Source organism: Manis javanica, chromosome 13, assembly GCF_040802235.1.
Source record: "Manis javanica isolate MJ-LG chromosome 13, MJ_LKY, whole genome shotgun sequence".
NCBI classification, from domain to species: Eukaryota; Metazoa; Chordata; class Mammalia; order Pholidota; family Manidae; genus Manis; species Manis javanica.
The window spans coordinates 27733393-27745759 of NC_133168.1; the positions used below are offsets into that span (position 1 = coordinate 27733393).

General features: G+C 36.5%; 1 protein-coding gene across 10 annotated transcripts in view; it reads left to right on the forward strand.

Annotated features, from left to right (window-relative positions):
- Window positions 1-12367, forward strand: part of CEP162 (centrosomal protein 162) — a 99416-nt gene that overhangs the window by 64163 nt on the left and 22886 nt on the right. For 9 of the 10 annotated variants that reach the window (XR_012124155.1, XR_012124156.1, XM_073219376.1 and 6 more), the window contains 5 exons: window positions 1092-1197; window positions 3617-3743; window positions 6106-6269; window positions 6997-7101; window positions 9831-10043. Coding sequence is in view for 8 of the 10 variants with exons in the window: in XM_073219376.1 (XP_073075477.1) it covers window positions 1092-1197; window positions 3617-3743; window positions 6106-6269; window positions 6997-7101; window positions 9831-10043 (715 nt within the window). In the remaining 2 variants the exon portion in view is untranslated. The remainder of the gene's footprint in view (window positions 1-1091; window positions 1198-3616; window positions 3744-6105; window positions 6270-6996; window positions 7102-9830; window positions 10044-12367) is intronic. The other variant, XM_073219374.1, reaches the window with a different exon arrangement.

The window sequence follows — 12367 nt, forward strand, 5'->3', positions numbered from 1 at the left end:
ACCAGCCCTACTTAGGCGTCGTAGTTCGGACTGTAAGATCTTTTGGATGTTACTCCGTCCGACTTTAACATGTTAGGTAAAAGGCTGGACCCACAAACATGGGCAAGTCAGGGCACTACCTTCTTCTAGAAAATGACTGCCGATTTGCATTTTCATAAATATCTAATCACTCAGATAGGACTGCTATTGGAAGGAACTTCTTTGGCGATGAATGTCATGAACTTTCTTTTTATGCACATATTTCCTTCATTCTTTTGTTAGATAACCTACGGAGTAAGAGGCAGGATTGCTGCCAGCTCCAGCTGATCTTTATGCAAAAATAGCAAAAGGCACACCTTGTATATACAAAGCTAGACAGTACACAGGGTGGCAAGTAAGGGCACTTCTGTGTAAATCAGGGGAAAAAATACCTCTTAATCCTGGTAAGCGTAACCCCAGGCCAATTGTGATAATCTGCCAGTTCCAGTGCATGAAAGCATTTACATCTGCTTTCTTTTCAATGCTTCAGTATTTTTAAATGTCATCTTATATCGTCTAGCTTTTAAAAAAGATCTATTCCAAAATCCAAAACTGAAGCTCTCAGTGGAACTTTCACAATTAAATGTTTCATTAGTGCATTAGGGCTAGATGCTCTTACATGGAGTCCTAAACTCCTTGTTATAGTATCTCTGGAAAAACAAATACAATTCTAATGTCCAAACAGTAGAGTGTGTTTGGTTTTATTTCTCAGTTTCCATGTGTAATTTCTCAGAAAGGAATCTAGGATGATGTGACAACCAACACACATTACCACAGGAAAAATGGGGCCCATTTTTCTAGGACATTGATTTTTTTTTTCTCTAAGAATTGGGAGAAAATATTTTTAAAAACAACTTCAGGGTTCTATTCTTTCATATTAAACTTAAAAATTTCCCTTAAAATAACTTCTTTTAGTATTTTAAACTTTAGATGAAATAAACTTTTTTCCTTAGCGTCTCACATAGTTTCAATATCCACTGCAGGTTTTAATCTTGAAGAATTGAATATTTTGCATCAAATGGAGTACCTTGTAAAAAGAAAATTAAAATCTTTTTCTTTTCAAAATAAATCAGAGAGCAGATGCACCAAAGTCGTTTCCTATCTCAAGGAGCTGAGACTTCAGAGCCTTCTGGAAACTGGAATTTTACAGATCTTTTAACAGAACTACGGGTGGCACAGGTAAGTTGCATAGGGATTTTAAATATCAATGAGAGTAAAGATTATAAAAATTCCTGTATGTGTAATAAACTTTATTACTTTATGAGTAAATGTTTAAATTTCATACCATTAAAAAACTAAGAAATATCAAGATTAGCTTGTGACCTCACCATTGAGAAAACAACATCACACTGGTTTTGGATGGTATCTTTTTATAATCCGACCTCTTGCCGGGCACTTACCACGTGGAGTCATACTGGAGGCATCACCACACTTGGGGCATGTACACCTTATTCAGACAAATCCCTCATTGGAAATGTATGTCTAAAATAGGAAAATAATTTGTAGATGGTTATTCACCATAGAAAGTTTCATTAGCTTTTTACCTGTCTCCTTAAATGTACTGTGTACTTCTAAAGAGCAGAGAGTGTATCTACAACTATTTATATCACATTTTTCTAACATATATGTGAAATGCCATAGCTGCTGCATAACTTTTTTCTCTATTTTTATTGATTTGTGTTATAAAACATACGGTTCTAGAATTTTCAAGAGCACATTTATCAATGGAAGAAGTTCTGATATTTTGGTCAGGTTAATTCTATTTGAAGAAGAACAATTCCATGTACTGCATAACTTTTATCACCCCTGTCACCAGGAACTATGTGCTTATAGCTCCCACCAGTCATTTTAACCATCAAAACTACTGCCACATTTCAAAACATCCCCTGTGGGAGGGCAGTTAATTCTCCCCACTCCTTCCCATTAAGAACCATACCACTGAACTAAAAGGCCCTTCCAGTCTATTTGAATGATTGTATAAATTAGAAAAATTCCAATTACATGCCACCTTTAAGAAGAAATTTATTATATAAAATTAGATTACATAGAAATCTAAACATACCATAGTTTGATAACTGATGTTTAACAGGTTTTTGTAGTATATAAAGTACAGCTTCAAATATGAATCCATTAGGGAACTTTCTTTTGATGCATGTATGTATGCATGTATAGAATGATTAAAGAGTGAGTGGTTGCACTGTCCTCCCCTTATCAGTAGGCCTAAAAAATTAACAAGTTAAAGGAGTACCATATTTTATGAAGGCTGAAAAAAACATGATAAGGTTCCAACCATAGCATTAGTTTTATTCAAAGGCTGTTTTTAGTGACCTTTTACAAGTGTGCTGTTGGAATATACAGCTCTTGGAATATACACCCTTAACCCAGCTCACACAGTATTCCTACAGGTAAAAAACCCACTGATAATTACCTACAGTTAAAAATTATACAGAGAAACAAGCCATCATGAGCCAGCATGCATAATTGAAACCTTGGAAGGCAACACCACAGATGGGGGAACTAATTTGGCAACAAATCAGTCTTGGTCCCCGTAGAGCTTTCTGCCTAATAAAGAGAAGAGGCTTGTACACAAGTCAATGTCATAGGAGACAGAAAGAGATAAATGCTAGACTAGCAGTACAATGAAAAGTTTATGATGATGCAGTGGAGGGGATAGCAGGAATAGACTCATTTGAACTAAGCTTTGAAGGGTAAGTATGATTTTTATCAAGTAGAGGAAGGGGGCCTAAGAGTAGCATGGAACATACAGCATATCGAGAATTCATGCAACAGTGTTTTGATATGCCAAGCATTTTTTATGCATTTATGATAAAGGGATTACCAAAATAAAGTACGGCTTTCAAGTAAATACATGATGTCTTTTTTCAAGTAAATTTTAAGTAAGTACATAAAGTGGTGATAAGCATTGCAACAAGAAAATAAAGCAACAGGAGTGGGTTTGCTGTGTTAGAACTTCCTGGGGCTTCATTTGAGCAGAAATCCTGATGAATAGAAAGTGAGCCGCCTACATATCTGGGGGCAGAGGACACAGCGCAGACATCTCGGGGCAGGAGTGTGCTGGGTCCGCTCAAAGAGCTCAGCAGTCTCTGGCTGAAATGGAGTGGAAGGGTAAGATCTGTAGTAGCTGAGGTCAGAGGCGTGGGCAAGGCTGGGTTACGTGACGCTGAAAGGCGTGGTGAGGATTCTGGATTTGCCCTGGGAGGATGGGAGCCGCCAGAGAGCCTCAGACAGAGGAGTGATCTTAACTCATTCTTTAACACAATTCCTGTGGCTGCTGTGAGGAGAGCAGACTGTATTGCTGCAGGCGGAGGAGGCAGACCGGTTAGGAGGTCAGCGCAGTGATTCAGGGGAGGTGGAGGAGCAGATCGGAAGGTCTTCAGGCTGCGGTGGGTTAAATCATTAAAACTTTCTCGTAGGCTCTAGGGAGCTACTGGTAATTGTGGGAAGTGATAAAATCAGAACTGAAATTTAGGAAAAATAATTAGCACCAGTTTTTATGAAAGACTGGGTGAAAGAGAGATTATACCACAGTTTTTTATGGTTGGAAATAATTTGCTTTTGTAATTCTATGAATATCAAGAAAGAAAAAATAAGTTTATTAGAAGACATCAAAAGACTGAAACAGGACAAACAAGCTCTTGAAGTAGACTTGGAAAAAATGAAGAAAGAGAGAGACCAGGCCAAGGATCAGATTGCTTATGCCACAGGTAAGACCCTGGGCTGGAACAGTTTACCTTCATATTCATGGCTGTTCTTTATTCTTGAATTTAAGTAACAGCAATTGGATAGTGTAATCAAAATGCTGTTCCTTGAAGTATATTCTAATTTTAGAGACATTTTTTAAAAATTGGTTGTAATAGGTATGTACATTTAATAGGTTTTAGCAGGAGTAATTGCAGGATTAAAGAAAATCAAAGATTATTTTGAATTTATGGCATTTTATGTGGGATGACAGACATTGTTCACATGTCTGTCATCCCACCTAGATGGTGACCTAGACCTAAAAAGACGAGGGCATAGTCTGTCTTTTTATCCCTAGGTCTGAAACATAGGCTCCCACCTATTTGCCAAATGAACAAATAGCACTAAATTTTGTAGAAAACACAAGGATAAATATGGTATTCCCCACCAGGGAAATCAAAGATAAGAATGCAGAAAAGTTTAATATTTTAAAAATTGCAAATGAGATGGGGTGCTGTGTAAGAGTTTCAGAAAGGGAAGGCTGTCATTTGAGCCAGGTCCTGACAGATGGGAAAATTCAGAAGTGGAGTGGGGAGGGGCTGCCCAGGGTGTTTCAAGAGCACATTACTGAGTGTACCTGTGGACTGGAGCTTCAGACAGGAGAGCACAGGACTAGGAAGGTGGATCGGAGGAGCCCTCATCTGCTAAATTAAGGATCTTTCCTCTGTGATGGTATAATCTTCAGTGTAAGGTACATACAATAAAGTCCACTTACCTGTTTGTAAGAAAACCACATTTACTTTTCTCACTAGTAAAACAGAATAATAATAATAATAGTATCCATCATGTAAGTTTTTGTGCTAGAAAAAATCATTCATAACAGGCATTCTTTAATGTTTGCAATTGTTACTTCTTAATATAATTAAAGGAATTCTTCATTCTTATTATCTCTCAAGTCTAACATTTATTTTTTAATGGAAATGACTTTACTTTTATAATGAAAGTGAGTGGGAAAACAGTTGATTTATCAAAAATTTCTACATAGCCAACTTTGCTGCAGGTTTGAGGATTTGGACTATGAACATAATCTTCAACTCTCTTTACTAATAGTAGATTAAACTAGACACCACCTTGCACACATCAGTTGTTTTTTTACCTCATATTTTTTCATAATGCTTTTATTAGGTTAGCATTGGTTTTCATGTAAAATATTTTAATATATATTTGTAAACATCTGAGATTTTTATGAATATTAAACATTCCCTTATTTTTCCTTAAATTTTATACAAAGCACTTTAATGATAGATGCAACTTAATTTTTCAGTTTCTATTTTTTTTAAGTACCACACATTTACTAATGTTAATATGAAGGTAGTAAATAGCTTACTGGTATTTTATGGATGCAGATAATCCATGCACAACCACTTCTTATGATACTAGTTTATTTCTTTAAATACTGCTAAAAAAGGAAGATGGGGGGTATAAACCCTGCTTTTTTTTCTCCCAAGTAAAAATCTTAAATGACCACTTTAGATATTTGATTTCTACTGTAAAATTTGGAAAATAATGAATTCCTGTCCATTTTTGCAATCAAGACCTTAGGAAAAACAGAAGTACACCTATCTTTATGAAATATTGGGCAGGTTTTTGGGTATCAATATTTTGTACTTTTTGGGGAATATTTTATTTTTTAGTAATTTTTGTCAAATTATAATTTTAAAAGGTACAGCAGAGAATATACCATGCTTTTATATGGGTCCACACCTGTACTTAAGAGGGACCCTGTCCATCTATATACTTTTTGTATAAATTTTTTAAATGATTTAAGTTCTACAAGGTCATAATAAATGCCTCTATAGCTAGAAAAACATTTACCCCTCCCAGTGCTTTGCACTAAAATATACTGTGAAAGGAAACTAGAAAGACTGTAACTGTTGCTGGAAATGTTCTATATTGAATGTACATGCTCTTGTTGGAAAAATGTACTATATGTGATGGAAGTAAACCAGACTCAAAGTTATTTCAGCTAATGGTTGAAACTTAAATGTTTTATTATCAAATTTAAATTTATTCAGTGACTATGAGCAGGTACACTTGAATTATATCGTGATAGTTGTATTTTTAAGAATTAGAGTAATTTCTTTGTAAAGTAATTTAAAAAACAGATATGTTTTTCTACATATGGAAAACTTGTACTTATAGGTCTAACTTTAATGATTAATAGCATAATATATTTAGGGAACTAAATGTTTAGGTGGTATTTCATTTATAAACCATCTTCATTAGTTGCACATTATTAAACTGTATGTTTGACTTAAAAAATATTTTAATATAGTTTATTTCCATATTTTGAAAAATTGCAGTCAAGTTATTGAGTTTATCTTATAGGTGAAAAATTATATGAAATAAAAATTTTAGAAGAAACACATAAAGAGGAAATCAGTCTTCTGCAAAAAAGATTACAATGGTTTGCTGAAAATCAGGAACTACTGGATAGAGATGCAGTTCAGCTTAAAGAAGCAAATGAAGAAATTGAGAAGCTCAAACTTGAGGTAGTCATTTCAGAATGTATTTCTGTAGGTGACCCGTTACCTTCAATAATTAGTTCTTAGCCTTATAAGTGTTCTAGAATCAATATCTAAACTCTGTTCACTCAAATTGCTGGTTTGACATTTGGTTGCTTTTAGGTGTGTAGCCTATTTTAGATAAGACTGAGAGTAAATCCAAGCTGCTCGCCATGCCCTGTCAGGCCCCATGTGGTCTGGATCCTGCCTGCCCAGAGTCATCATACCTCAGCCCCAGGAGTCACTGTCCCCCAGCCGCACCAGACCTCCCCCTGGTTCCTGAACATGCCGAGCCTGTTCCACTTGGTGCTTCTGGCCTAGGTTCTTCCCTTGTCTCACTCCTTGTTCAAGTCTCATCTCAAACTTCTCCCCAGAGAGACCTTTCCTGACATTCTCTAATCTAATGCAGCCATCAGTGTCGTCCCTGACTCTCTTCTCATGCCTTCACTCTGTTTTATTTTCTTCATAGCACTTGTCGCTCTCTGAAGTTATTTTATTCACTGAGTGACTTACTTTGTTAGCTGATCAGCCGTCTCCTTTCCCTGGAGTGTAAGTGCCCTGAAAGCAGGGACTTGGCTTGTTTGCCTGCTTTGTCTCCATGCAGTGCCACATCTGGGAATTCATGCATGAGTGAAGGAACCACCATCATGCTGCCCTGCTTGTGTTTCTCCGTGTTTTAAATATGCTTCTTAATAGGTTCTTTACTTACTGACAGGTTGAGAAACTGAAAGCTGAATCCAGAAATCCATCTCTTCAGCAGAAGATACGCTTGAAAGATAGAGCAGCTGATGCCAAAAAAATTCAGGATCTAGAGAGACAAGTATGTATTCAGGGTAAATTTTCATTAAGGCATTTTATATATAGTGCATTTTTATGTTCTCTTTTGCTCCAGGAGTTCCTATAAAATATATTAACCTGAAAATTCTTGTTTTTATTCATTTATTGTGATATAGAACTGCTCCTACTTCAAATAAACGATACGTAATATTTAAAGTAACTAATAAAAGTAGTAAACAGCATCACTTTATATAATCTGTGGCTTTACACATAAAGAGTTTTTAGACTAAAGTGCCTCATTACCTGGTAGAACTATTGATGGAAAGTTATTTTTGCATCCCAGCTCTTTTTAGGCATCTGGGAAGAAGGAAGTAGAAATCTGAAACACTGGGTGTGGAGTTAGAATTCCTTCTGTCGAAGACAGGTGAGAGAGGAGTACAGCAAGGGAGACCCATAAGCGGGGACCATGGTAGTAGTGCTCGGGAATGGTGAGACACCCTAGAAACAGTAGGCAGCCTCCCAAAGAGCTGGCCGTAATTTTAAGTTCTTATTCACTTTACAGGCTTAGAAATATTTCATGGTCAGTGTGGCTGGACGACCTTCTTTAAAAATCATAGTACACTAATTAGGGTAAAGATTTTTTTCATTGATGTAGTTTTTTAGGGTGAAATATTAACTTTTTCATTCTACTTTTAAAACTATAAAGTAACACTTTTATTCATAACTAAATATTAAACAAAATAAGGATGTTCAGCCTCATTCATAAGAGAGCAAGATTCTGTAGTCAAGTCATGACACTTAAACATACAGGTTTTATTCCATCACAAACCCAAAAAATGAGGTCATCACTGGGCTGAATATTATGCCAGTTTTATGAGAAAGAAAAAAAAGCAGAATATTAACTTTGATACTTTCACAGGACCTGTTCTTTTATCAAAGGTATAATTTGATAGTTTGGCTCAGTGGCCAGGAAAGAAACAGGACAAAGGTAGTTTGAAGAGCTAGAAATATTCTGAAGTAAGTATAGTCCAGGATTGCTTGGCATTTTTTCAATGTAAGATTTAGAGTAGCCAGTTTATTTAAAGTGGGAGCAGTTCTATGTCAAAATAAATGAGTAAAAACAAGAATTTTCAGTGTTTACCATACAGAATTGTGAGAGAGAGAAGACCAAAGAAACTACCACTCCTCCTGATAACTTCAAGAGAAGTAATGTAGAGCTGAATGTATTAGAATAAAAAAATAAAGTGTGTTTCAAAAGCAAAGTTAAGACTTGAAGTGGTGATCCATATTGGTGAGAAATATAATACTTTATTAAAGTAAATACTCTTTATTAACACTTTCATTAAAAATATATTGCTTAATCATCTTAGATTATATCTTTCTAAAATATTATTCATTAATACCATTCTATATAGTTTGCTGCATATACATTTCAGATCTTATTCAGTGCCTATGAACATTTCTAGCCTTATGATTTTAAATCTTAATATATATTTTATAATAAATGTATATCACAAAATATCTAGAATCATTTTGGAGCTATATTCTAAAATAGATTATAGATATATACTATAAATAGATTATAGGTACATATTTATGAATTATAGATATAAAATAGATTATAATTATAGAGTAAAATATCTTCTTTTCTAAATAGCACATAAGTAAAAATGAAGCTAATTAGAATTGCATGTTACAGTGAAAATTTCAGATCACATGCATTCATTCATGCTTTTACTTAATATAATATTCCACAGGTTAATTTCCAGTGAGAATTTAAAAAATTTTTACTTTGTATGACAGCCACACTGATATCTCTAACCAAAGAATAATATTAAAAAGCAAATCAAAGAAGCTACAAATAAAATCTAATTTTCCCCAAAACTGTAATATACATTTCAAGATATCAAAATTAGATTGAAAATTTTAAGATTTTAAAATTTTCAGTGAATGCATTAATTATAAGTATATTAAAACATTGATTTAAAAAAAATCTGTCTCTTTTCAATATACATGGTATATGCGTGTATATACCTTTACATGCTCACATCTAATTACTAGTTTTTTAATACCAGAGGAAGCAAAACTTTGAAAATTTTGCAGATGTAATTATCAATATTTGTATCTGTATAAATATTTGTATTTATATCCCAATTTCCATTACATGTATGAATGTGCAAGCAATCTTCATGAATGGAAATATTTGCTATTAGTTTTGCAAATGATGTGACCCTTAAATACCTAACATGAACAATGTTCAGTCTGTAAATAGGATTTTCAGCACCAGCAACCCATCTTGTCCTAGGAAACGTCATTTTTGAGACCAGATTATAATAAAAGTGAACATTATCAAGCCCTTACTATATGCTAGACACACTGCTACCTACACATTTTACCAGGAGAAATGTCATTTGATGCTCACATATGTTTTCCAAAGATATCTTAAATCATAATATCTTTAGCAAAAACAGATATACACACATATGCATATATAATAGCTAGCTCTAATTTCTGTGGACCCTGGTACAGTTCTAGCTTACAGAAAGACCATGTGCTGTGTCATGGTAGACTGAATGAGAAGTGTTGTAAAGATTTCATTAAATATCACCTATTCCTCCTTGCTTCCTAATTGAAAGACATCATTTTAAAATAGATTAAACATCTCTTTGAAATCTAAACACGATTGATATAGTATAATGTAAGTTTTATACATTAAACTGCTTAATTTTAATATACATCAAACTTTACAAATGTACAAAAATATTTTAATAGGTGAAGGAAATGGAAGGAATTCTAAAGAGAAGATATCCCAATTCTTTACCTGCTTTAATATTGGCTGCATCAGCAGCTGGTGATACAGTGGACAGAAATACAGTAGAATTTATGGAAAAAAGGATAAAAATACTAGAAGCTGATCTGGAGGGCAAAGATGAAGAAGCAAAGAAAAGCCTTCGTACCATGGAACAACAGTTTCAGAAAATGAAGGTCAGCACCAAGTAGCGGTGATGACGGGCTCAGAGGTACCAAGAGGACCGGAGGCTTCTTAGACGGCATTGTAACAAATAGCTGCGATTGTCCTTTCCCACGAAACCTTTGAGTGTTAACAGATGCGAAGGAAAACTAGGTCCGTCCTTTTTGTTTTCCGTCAGCAACTTTTTATTACCAACACGGAATAATCAAACACAGGACAATCTTCACATAAGCCCCTCTCAGTGATATTAGAATTATTTGAAATTAAGTCATGAAAAGGCAGAGTAGAACATCTCTCATACATATTCAGTATAAATATTTTTTTGAATTCCTGTTGTTGAAAACATTTCTCTGAATTTACCTGGACAAGGGAGAGGGAATGAGACAGAAAGTAAATTTTTAGAATCCAACAAGAGGCAGGGCAGTGTCTTCTGCAATGTCTTACTGAGTTTTCTGAGCGTTCATCAGGAATGTATAAGAAAGTACAGGTGCCGCAATGACCAAATATGAAATAGGATGTGATACTTAATTTACTTCCTAAGAGCTTGTTGAGCGCATGGTTTCTGTAGTAAGTCATGCTGGACGCTTTCACAGGCGTTTCGGTCCATCCAGTGTAATCTTTCCGATCACCTGTGAGAAATAGATCCTGCTGACTCACCTTGCAGATCAGGGACTTGAGATGTTCGCAGTTTAACTCCCGCCCGAGGTTCTGCCGCTGGCGAGACGCAGAGCAAAGCCTCCAACTTCGCGCTGCGTTGCTTCTAGGACACAGACCTCATTCCTCATGGGTTTCTGTCCTCAGAGACACAACAATGGTAGAATGCTGTTTCAGAAACAGGAAAAGGTTGAAAACCTGGAAGTTCTTTGGCCTGCTAGTTAAGGTCTTACCAAGGTTTCCTTTACCCCACCCTCTTCAAATCTTTCTGCTGCTTACCTGGTTCGTTTTCTTTTCTCACTTCCCTAAATTCTGAGTTGCTCTCCTCCTTTAACCACCCAGTTTTCAGCTTCCCTAACTTAGCCTCTGATTTACTGTTAATTATGCCACTTTTACTCCTAAGTTTCTTTCAGTTCCTCTATTCCTTTTCATCACCGTGTCACCCTCCTACTGTCATTAATTAAAGATGGCTCAATTACTGTTGGAACCTCCCGACTAGTCTACTCATACCCACTCATTCACCCCATTCTCTAATCAGCTCTTGACACCAAAGGCAAAATCATATTGTCATCTCTTAACACACACACACACACACACACACACACACCTGTCTTTGTTTATACCCCTCAATGACTTCCTGTTCCCTTTAAGATAAATAAATGGCCTGTGAAGGCACATACGGGCAGGCCCCTTTGTGCCTCCCCACGCCATGCGTCCGCCGGCCACTCACATTGACCTATTTATCCTTGCCACGTGTCTTTCAGCCACAGTAATTTGTGTACTCTGCCCTCTGACAGTACTCTTGGCCTTCTCACAGTTAGGGCATCCTGTCCAGCTCTCAAAACAAGCATTGCTTCCCCTGTGAAGCCTTTCCTGGACTTGCGGGCAGACAGATTCCCTCTGTAAGCACTGCATCCCGCACCCCTCTCCTCCACTGCATCCACCCCATCTGGAGGATCATGAGTGACATCTCTCCCCATCCAGCTTCTGGGAGTCATGACCACCCCACTTCTGCTCTCTGTTGTATTCTGCCACTCAGCAAAGTGCCTGACACAGAGTAGATGCTCAAACACTTTAACTAGTCAATCCAAAAATTCGTAGGGTATCAGGAGGATTGAGTGGCAGAGTGTATGTAAAGCCCTTGTGTCATACCTGGAGCACAGCAGACACTCAAGAAATGATTGCAATAATTACAGTTAATATTCCACTGACCAAACAGAGGTATAAATTCCAACCCATGACCCCATTTTAACAGATCTAAATCTACCCATCCATTTTTCTTGTTTGCAGTCCCTGACCACATCTCACTCCTGCCCTGGTTACTTCCTGCCCGTTCCTCTTTCATTTCTGATTCCCATTACACACCAACCACTTGCTTGTCTTTATACGGCTCTTCCTACTTCCAAAATGTCCCTGCCTCCACTTATCCCCAAATTTATGCTCATCCCTCACGGCTGAACTTAAATGTGTAGTCTGCCCACCTTCGCTCGGGCATCCAGATAACTCAGGTGCCTTGTCCCCCCTGCATCAGGAGGCCCACCATCCCTGTCACAGGACTGTGCAGCTACTGCCATGTCACTCTCCTTAATCAGGCTGGGAACTCGTAAGGCAAGAACTGACTTTCTTTCCCTCTAGAATCTGGCACAGTGCCTGGCATTCAGCAGTAGCTCAATAAATACTCATT